A 10,340-nucleotide genomic window follows, 5' to 3' on the forward strand; every position below is an offset into this window, starting at 1 on the left:
AGTTCAAGACATAAGCAAGCTAGCTGAATCTCATTTTCAGCTGTTTTGGTATTATTTTAGGTAACCAGGCGTGTCCTATAATTGAATTATTAGAGAAATATTAATAATAAACAATCAAACATAACAGTAGTATCATTCAAAAAACCCAGAAAGATAGTATTGTGATTCACCCAGTTTTACTATGCTGTTAAATAGAGTAGTTCTTAAAAACAACTTCTACTAGAATTAATTCAGAGACATTGATTTAATTTTATGTAAACAGATACTGGGCAAGAAAACACTTGCATGGTTCTTCAAGATTTCAACTATACATTTAATTTTGCTACTTGGCATTCATCAAGTGAACAAGCAGAAGAAAAACATGACAGAAAAGACAAATACAGACAGACAAATTAAAAACTGATAATTATACAAACAGCCCAATTCCTTATTACTTGAGTAAGACAATTTACTCATGTGGTCTTTCCTTCTATGGATCTAAAATCCACATGTTCGTGTATATGTTCACCCACAGAATCTCTTAGAGAAAAAAGAAGAGAATGATACGAAAGAAAAACAAATCATTATATACTTACTTTCATTTCTGTTAATACAACTAAAGAGAGCATTCTGAAATTAAAACAAAAACACTGTTACAAGCCAGGAAACTTCAAATGAATATTTAAGTGTCAAGTAATTTGTTATAATGAGCTAATAAATCTTTGGTATTATTTGCTCCAATTAGATTGTATTAAAACAAAAACATTATACAAACAGTGAAACCAGGAAATTAAAAGATCAAGGGTCAGCAAAGTTCTTTGTGCACTCATAATAAAATAGATAAATATTCAAGCAAACAAGTWAATTGGAAGACTTTCCTGGACTAACTTAGAAACTGCATGCTACAATAGGGTATCCCAAAACGTTGGATTTTTTTTTTAAGGAAACTGATTTTAAAGATTCTATGTAGAAAAAGAATTCTGCACAGATGGATACATGCAAAYAGTAAATCTCAACAAAATAACTCCATGACAACATATCTTAAAAGCTAAAGCATGCAACCAACTCCCTTGAAGTGCAGCCAAAAGGCACAGCTGAGGGATGTACATGCTAAATGACAGAAGGGAAACACACACACACCTCGATGTTTTTTTCTGAGGTCTCTAATCTGCAGATCAGTCATAGAATGGTTTGGGTTGGAAGGGACCTGAAAGCTCATCTAGTCACAACCCCCTGCCATGGGCAGGGACACCTTTCACTAGACCAGGTCGCTCAGAGCTCCATCCAACCTGGCCGTGAACACTGCCAGGGATGGAGCATCCACAGCTTCCTTGGGCAACCTGTCCCAGTGCCTCACTACTGTCACCATAAAAAAAATTCTTCTTTATATCTTGTTTGAAACTACCCTTTTTTAGTTCACAATCATTAACCCTTTTCCTGTCATAACAAGCCCTGCCAAAAAGTTCACTCCCAGGTTTCTTGTATGCCTCCTCCAGGGAGTAGAAGGTGCTGTGACATCTCCCGGGACCCTTTTCTTCTCCAGACTGAACAACCCCAGCTCCCTCAGCCTGTCTTCATACAAGGTGCTCCATCTCTTTGTGACTGTCCTCTGCACTCATTCCAACAGGTCCACATCTTTCCTGTGCTGAGGACTCCACACTTGGATGCAGCACTCCAGATGAGGTCTCACCAGAGCAGAGTCGAAAGCAGAATCCYCTCCCTCATGACTACTGAACTCTTGCCCAAAACCACAGTCTTCCCCACACTAAATAAGCATATTTCCCATTAAAAAAATTAGATACCGCACATAAGCTGTATGGAACTCTATGAAAAGATGAAGTAATGAGGTTGAAATTACAAAGCGTAGTTACCAATTATCAAAGACTTTAAAATTACGATTGTGAAAAAAGAGGAATYTGAATATCCTCCACATCTAACCTCTACAATTGTCAGAAGACAACATTATAGAACACGATCAAGTGCATGAATAGTGACAAAACACAATCCTCATCTTCATAAAATTCCTATCTCCATTTCTCCTATCCCTATAATGATACAAAATTGTATTTCACACAGAAGAGGGTACCTAAAGAAGAGAAACAGCATCAGACTGATCCCAAATAATGKGGGATTTAAGTCTTTCTTCAACATAGGAAAGTACCAGATGTGCCACTACCTCTAAGACAAGGAAGAGCTCAAAATGCAGACCTAGTTTAAGTTCAGTAGCTCACCAGATTCTTCATCTACCTTAGCTACTAGTTATTCACTGCATTGCAGAGAAGTGGGTATCCCAAATAACCTTTGGGCTGTTTTTGTGAATACCTGTACTGCTGCAAACAGATGAAAGTACAAACGTGTTAGGAGTCAACCGGCGTTTATTTTTCTTTTTGTCTTAGATATTATTTAGAGTGGARGAGTTAATTTTTCATTCATATTTTCACCTTGCTTTCCTCTGAACACAGGATTTTAAACAGGACAGTCCCAATACTCTAATGAGCAGCTTCAAATTTCTTTCATTAACAGTCAGGAATTAATTTAAACCTTGGGTAAGCCATGGTAGATGTAGCAACAAAAGGCCCTAAGAGAATAAACAGAAATCTAACTTGAAAATATTTTTCAACAAACAGCAACTATTTATAATTCTAGTGATCATGAATAAAGGTATAGGTCTACTGAGTAGAGCTCACACGAAAATTGAAAAGTCTGCCCTATATAAAACAAAGCCACAAAGCTCATAAAATAGTATTCAGACATTTTATATTAATCCAAGAATATCCTTTACAATATTTCAGATCTTTTCTCCCAAGAGCATGGATACTGCATTATTTCTCTCAGACTAAGAATGAATTTGCAGCAACATTCTTCATCCCAGCAGCAAGTTTTCATCTGATTAACTTTAGATCTCCCCCTTTCCTAYGCACAAAAAAATTTCTGTTACCAATCCATCTGTGCAACACAAACAAAGAACAAGAGAATTGATGGAAAAGGAACACACAGACAAGGTCACCATCCTACATCTATAAAGAACAGATTTATACCGTTGCCTAAAGGCTCATGACATTTTCATAGCACCATACATCTTTCTCTATGGATGCCTGACAAAGGTTGTCAGAAAGACCCTGTTTTGATGTGGGCACCTGGTTTCTTTGGGATCTTCCATATATGAATAGAGAAACAACTGTCATACAGGAATTGCCATGAACAACATCACTCTGCCCCAAAATCGACTGTCTCAGAGGCTGCTGAAATTGGACTTCTCCCCACCCACCCTGCATGGAGCACTGGAAGGTGGCACACAAATCAGCCAGGCAGAATAAACACCCTAACTTTATTTATTAATGCCCTAGGACTGTAGAGGTTGTTAGAAAGCCTGAAGTCTGTCTGTCATGGTTATATCCAAGTAGTTGACCATATGGCTAGCAGAAACAACACTTAGAATCATACTCTCATGCTGCAACAATCTCAGATAAAAATTGCCATGTTATTCAAAAGTTGAATGATACAAAAAAGTGATTCTAAAGCAGTTCATGGATAGTAGTGTCACTYGCCCTTTTGTGTTCAGAGGACACAAAAGAAAGGAGAATGCTGAGAAGATTATGGTGTCTTCTAATATTCCTTCTCTAAAGAAGGGCTCAAATTGAGCCAAAATTATCTTCTCACAGCAATTTTACACACTAATTTTATACAGGCAGGAAGTCCTAACCTGGTAATAAATCTACTTTTTGTGTTTTGAAACTATAGTTCCACAGATGGCTGAAGCACTGCAATAATCCTCACATTTCTCTTAAGAGGAGGTGGTCTGGCTTCTCTTTTCCACCTTGCCTCTTTTCCCAGCTGTATAGTCTTGTGTATGCCCTTACACTGTCATCTTCTCATGACCTGACCTTTCTCACAGACCCTGCTRAAAACCCACTTTTCTCACCCCTAGGAATTTAAATCAGCGACATCAACAGGTACAGTACTATGTTAAAACGGAATAGAACAAGCTTTTTTCAGATACCATTTTTTAGAAGGACACGCCAGATGCCAGAGGCAGAGTAAGGTAGGAAGTATATTTGTAGGGCTAGCAGTGGGAGGGAATGTGTGTGGAAAAATGGTAGCTGCAGGAAGGCATGGGAAGAACTTCAGCTGCACTGAGTTGTCACAATTCACTGTAATTCACAAAACTGTAAGTGTCTGTAGCCACCACAGAATACAGTGCTAGTGATGGTGCTGACTTTGCTTTTTGTGCAGGTCTGGGTAACTGTTCAATTTATGAGTATGTATATACCCCTCACACAAGTAAATGTGCATATGTGAGGAGAATAGCTACAGAGATATGAGAAAACCTTAAAAAAAGTTAAGAATTAGTGTCTAATCATCTGTTCGTAAATAAAGCTGTCAACAGCATTAGACAGTCAAGTSTGATTTGATTACTAACCATAACTTCTTTTCAGAACACAAGGTTTATGTTCATCTCTACAAAGTAGCACTCATGTTTAAGAAGTCACCAGCTTTTCTGCCCACTCAAGGTTCCTTCTGAAACTTTGAGTGAACTGGCAGTGAAGAAAGACATAAAAAAAACAAAGTAAAAGGTAAAAGATAGATATAGGTAAGGAAAAACAAAGCCAAACTAGCCAACCAACACAAAAACCAAAAGAGGAGAAAAGTATGTTCTCTTTAAAAGAACTATTAAGTCATCAAGACTTCGGAAAATGATGGTAAAAATACAATACTGTGTACACACGCAGTCTGATACTCCACTTTCAACTTGTGTTGAATACTAAATTAAGTGAGCAAAGATGGCAATATCGAAATTTCTAAACCACAAACATAATGATTTCTTTTACTTGTGCACAAATCCTATCTTTTAGACTTCTCTTTTTTTACAAGCCAGGCGTTTTCAAACCTGGTGACTAAAACCAGCGAGACAATAAGCAGAAGGAGTGGAAAGCAGCAGCCCGACACCAGCAACACAACCAGGTACACCATAAAGCAAAAAGTCTCAGATTTCTTTTTGGTGTTATGGAAATTGAAAGAGGCTATTAAGGTTTATGCAGCAGAGAACATTGTTCAATCTTCCTCACCACAATCACCCTGAAAAAAGATTTTAGCCAGTACTGCAGGACCTAACTGGTTTCGCTCTTTTTGGAGCTCATCAGCTGCAGGTAACGGCTCAAAACCCAAAAATGCATACACCCCAACACAAATAGAGCAGAACATTTTGCTGAAGAAGGCCTCTGCATTGTGAGGCACGTTTTCCCATGATTAGCACATTTTTTCTAAATGGCTATCTCTTGTGTCTTGAATGAAAAGTGACAGTGAAGCTGTTCTTTCACATAAGAAATTAAAAGTATTTTGCAAAAAAACCACACAAAAATTGATTTCCTCCTTAAAAGATATCATGGTATCTATATTCTACTAACTTTGGCAGAAAAATAATATAAATACTGTCATCTTGGGCAACCTAATCATGACAAATATTTGAACAATCCTATCCAATTACAGCCATCTTAATTTCTAAGTACTACCTACAGTTAACAAATACAACAGYAAAATGCATAACTCTATGCAATTAAAACACTCTTCATCTCTCCTTGACTTCATTTAATCTTTGAATWTATTGAGAGAAGGTAAAAGTGAGAAGGTAACATACTAAGATTTAGTGGAGTCAGCTGAAGTGTCAAATGATGGTGAACATCTGTTAAAAACTTTAAAACCTTGCACTAATAAACAAGTAAGGTCAAGATTTTCCTCAATTATGTAAATCAATAWAGAATTGAGAACACTTGCACAATGAGGTAGTACAAAATTACTGGAACTCAAATTTTGGCAAGATAATTGAGTGTTCTAGCAAYCTTCTTTGAACAGCAGAGAAAAGAGACAAAAAGCACCAGCAGATGACAACAACATTATCTACAGTGTGTAGTGTACGGTCAGAGTCCATCCTGAATTCATTAAGTAGTACTTCTAGAGGCCACACACAGCCCTAAGCCTTAGGAGTTCATTAAAACTGTTTAGGAACCTTTAGCTAAACAATTCCTAAACAGATCCTTGAGCTATTATCTTTTGTCTTAGAGTAATCCACACAAACAATTAGGTAAGAGCTAAAAAATGATGACTGCATTTTTCAACAGGGGTAATTGGTAGCCAGCATTCACTAAAATCTCAGCATAAAGTAGGATCATATGATTCTAGGAGATAAACTGTAGCAGAGCAAATACTTTTCTGAATCCCCAGTACTTGAACCTGCAGGCACTACATTTCAAGTTTCTGTGTTTAAAAAATATAAAATACTAAAGTGAGATTAGGCTAAAGGGTGGTCACATTTGCGATAGCAAAAATACCTATACACCGTCCAGGGACATAAAAATCACCTCTACTGTTCAGCAAAAATAGTTTTAAGAGCAGAAGCTAAATAACTGGGGACATTTCCAGTTGCATTTCGGCTGCTTGGCAGATGTTAACAGTGCTCAGCTGCAGCAAAGCTCTCACAGTGCCAATTAACTCGAGAAGCTTGAATGTCATATTTGGAACACATGTAGTGAAAACTGGAGTTCTTAATGTGCAGAGAGGTGAACTCACAATGTGCAGTGTACAGACTCAAGAGCTGCAATCTATAGTGCTACTTTTTCCATGCACAGAAGAAAAGGGATCTTAAACACAATAATAAAGCCTTTATACTTATTTTAAGATTAATAAAGTATTTTAAGTTGCCCCTCAAAGMATGTATTCCATGTCTTTTCAAAAATGAACCTCTACTTTACATGACAGTTTTAAAAACATGAAAATCAGAAAATCTGACAAACAATCCAYACCATCTCCACTTCTGTTTTTTTGCTTCTCCCTTTGACTATTACCTACCTTATTTTTAGAGGAAGATGAACAGGATAGTAGAAAGCTGGAAGAAGGAGTGAAAGATAAGAGAACTGAGGTGCACAGAACTAGAGGAAAAATGAAGACGACAAAATGAGTAACTGAGAAGCAAAAGAGGGGAAAAAGGACTATCAGAATAAAACCTTCAAAAGAAGGCAAATAAAATACCTTTTGGTAACGTTCAAAAATACTGCACAAGTTGTGTTAAATTTATTCATTTCTGTATGCAGTGCTACTTGAAAATAATGGTTTAACAGGATAAGCAATCTTCAAGGCACTGATCAAAAATGAATATCTTATTCCAATACAATACTTTTCTAAAATGAGTAAAATCTCCAAATGGAAAGAAACATAAATATTCACAGGGAAAGTAATCCAGAAACACATAATCAGCAGAAGAAGCATCTTCAACTAATCTCGTAAAAAACTGGCACTTCAATGCTGAAGTGATTCTGCTGCTGTAYAATTGAAACTGCACTTAGAGTGACTTCAAACTTGGTGACACTTCCTGCTTGAGTTTGGCTTTTTCCACTGCTCTGAACCCTAACCTCTACCCTCAAAGACTTACCTCGTTCTTCACCCTCACCAACTTAGTGGGAAGTGAAGGTTAATTCATGAAGATGTTTCCCTAAACTCAAAAGATCCCAAAAATATATTATGCACATTTCAACCTATTCTAAGCAGTTTATGAAAATTCTCTGGGAAATCTTATGTGAGTAAACTAACTAAGCTAAGAAAACTATGAGAGTGTTTACAAAAAAGGGAATTATATTTTACATCCTTAATTTAATTTTACTTTTATGTCAGGTACTTAAATATTAAATATCTCAGCAACAGACTTGAGAGCTGATGACCAAGCACTATCATCTATACTGCAAACTAGCTTTCAAATTTGATCCTTATTTTCAGCAAAGGATGAATTCTTAAAAGCATATATGATACTGTAATTATGTGATTCACATATTATTTCTGATCTCATGTCACCTCTTTCAGTTTGAAGCAGCCACTCCTTCCCCAGTTCAGTGTTTCCCCAGCCAACTCCACCAAATGCAAAGAACAGTCCTGGTCACAGACACAGCAGCTACTCACAGACTACAAAGGGAGCAGCACTCACACACCAAAGCACCAAAAACCTTTTTAAATTAAAAAAAAAACAAAAACAAAACATTTTAATAAAAAGGAAAAATAATGACTAGGGTGTGGGAAACAGCAGGTTCCCTCCAAAAGTATTATTTGGAATCTTCAACCTTAGGCAAAACTTGCTTGATTTTGCTATAACCAATGAGCCTCTTAAGAGCATTTTAAGTACTTTTTCATGAACCTGTAAGCCTGGATACAGATGAAAAAACATTGTCACACAGAATTCTATAATAACTGAAGATCTAGCATATCAGATACTTAATTTCTGTCCCTGACCCACTGTTYGTATCTACTACACCTAGCCCTCATCAAAAAAAAGTTCTTTCTTTCTTCACTAACCAGAAGACTGATTCCTTCTACAATGATTTTTCTTCCTCTGCTCCTCTTTTAGCCTTGCACAGATAGAAAGCATTAAGGTTTTCTGTACAATAACAGCAAGATCACTCTTGATTAAGAGTGAGGGGCCCAGTCTTCAAAATTCCAGATTATAACTGGAAAAGTAAACAAGATGACTATGACCATTTTGAAGTCATTCTTTATTCTCTTACCTTTCCTCTCCCGTTCTCCTTCAACCCATACTGGCCAACCTCCTACAGCAATGCAGAAATCCAGAAAAAAAGAAGGAAACAGACCAGCATAATAGAGGAGAAGCTTGCAGATGTTGACAGTATAGCATATTATAGCATTAAAGGAGACAGAACTACTTAAAATGAAAATGCATTTTTAAGATAACACGCTATGGAAACTTCAAACTACACTAACTCCAACAGTGAAGAGTCTAGGAAAATACTCTGTAGATTGTTTAGGTAAAAGGACTGAAAGGAAAACAAAATTAAAAAAAAATTTCCTTGGGAAAGCTGCCCCACCTCTATCCAAATCAAGAGAACAGAAAATTGTCTGATATCCTGTACTGTTATTATGAGCAGAACTGATGCAGGACTACCTAACTYAGGGCAGAAGGAAATGAGATGAAAGGGGGCAGGAGGAATCTGGCTTTTAATTAAGACACAGATCAAAAGAAAAGCAGTCCTTGCAGAATAGCATTTCTACATGCTGTGTTAAAAAGAACATAGGTAAAGGCAGATTTCTGAAGATATACTGATGATTAATTTTAATAGCAGAACAGTAAAAATAACTCCAAGCATTAACAGTTTCACTGATGTTAAAAAAAATCATACATTTGAATTTATTTATATTCAGATAGGATATTTAAAAGGCTATTCTTTCTTGAGTTTTTTTTCTTTAGGCCACTTTTAAGCTGACTCTCACTGTCAAAGCTGAAYGGTTTGTGACAGATTGAATGAACACAATGAATGCTGACTTAGATCAAAACTCCTATGAAATAAMCTTTTATGGGAATTCATGTCTCCAATTTGAAAGCTGCAACTTTTTAATTCAAATTAAAGTATATGTAAAGCTAAAAAACCCAAAACCTTTTTATAGAAGGTGATTATACTACTACAAAAACTGAAGAGAGTTTTTAACATTTGGATGAAAATTAACATTTGGATGAAAATGAGCACATTCAGAAATATGACTATAAAAAGACTGGACTTTTCCTCTTCTACAGGATACTTTTTACTGAATTTATAACAGCGTTGAGTTTTTGTCAGATAAACACATACCTCGTATTCCTTCCTGCAGACCTTTAAAACATCATTTTTTGCAGAAGCCTGAAAGAAAGATCAATTTCTCCATTTGTAGTAGAAAACAGTAAAATCACATCACAAAATAAAGACAGTTCTACTTTCATATTAACTGCAATAACCTTGGATTCATGATCTACTAAAATGTTCCTTTAGGCACCTAAAGAATCCATGTAAAGCTTTAAGGAAAAAAAAAAAAAAAGAGAGAAGCCATGACTGTTAATAATATTTAATGAAAACCCAAACCCTCATATTTCTGCGTCAAGTCAGAAGCACCCAAAGCAACTTTGGTTTTGTGAAACGTTTGCCAGATAGAGCAGAATATAGGAAGCATTTAAGAAATAGAAGAGCTTGAGCATAAAAGATCTCCCCATTTAGCATGTTAAYATCACTTGTGTGTTGTTTTCCATTCTCTTTGCTCTTGCATGTTCAGTTCTATGGTTCCTACTGTTAAACTGAGTTGCAGAAATTCACCCCTCAAACTGAAGATCACTTTGCTCTGCACAAAACCTCGTGCTYCTTTTTCATATGGCAGATATTCAAAACTATTATTACTACTAACATGTTACTTCCTCCTCCACTAATTAAAGACACCTGGGTAAAGCCTGACCTTGGACCTATTATATCACCTCCTTCAAAATGACTCCAAAATCCCCTCAGGTTTCAAGAATCAAGATTAAAATCCAAATATTTCCCATTATCCCTAATATTCAGCAAGCA

At 36.3% G+C, this 10,340-nt stretch overlaps 1 protein-coding gene across 1 annotated transcript in view; it reads right to left on the reverse strand.

Moving 5' to 3' along the window:
- RECK (reversion inducing cysteine rich protein with kazal motifs) overlaps positions 1-10,340 on the reverse strand; it is a 44,341-nt gene that overhangs the window by 19,552 nt on the left and 14,449 nt on the right. The window contains exons 6-7 of the mRNA XM_057379057.1: positions 9,600-9,647; positions 576-609 (exon numbers count right to left, since the gene is read on the reverse strand). Of these exons, the coding sequence (XP_057235040.1) occupies positions 576-609; positions 9,600-9,647 (82 nt within the window). The remainder of the gene's footprint in view (positions 1-575; positions 610-9,599; positions 9,648-10,340) is intronic.

This window comes from Malurus melanocephalus, unplaced genomic scaffold (assembly GCF_030028575.1).
Source record: "Malurus melanocephalus ecotype Western Australia unplaced genomic scaffold, MMel_1.1 scaffold_383, whole genome shotgun sequence".
Lineage (NCBI taxonomy): Eukaryota > Metazoa > Chordata > Aves > Passeriformes > Maluridae > Malurus > Malurus melanocephalus.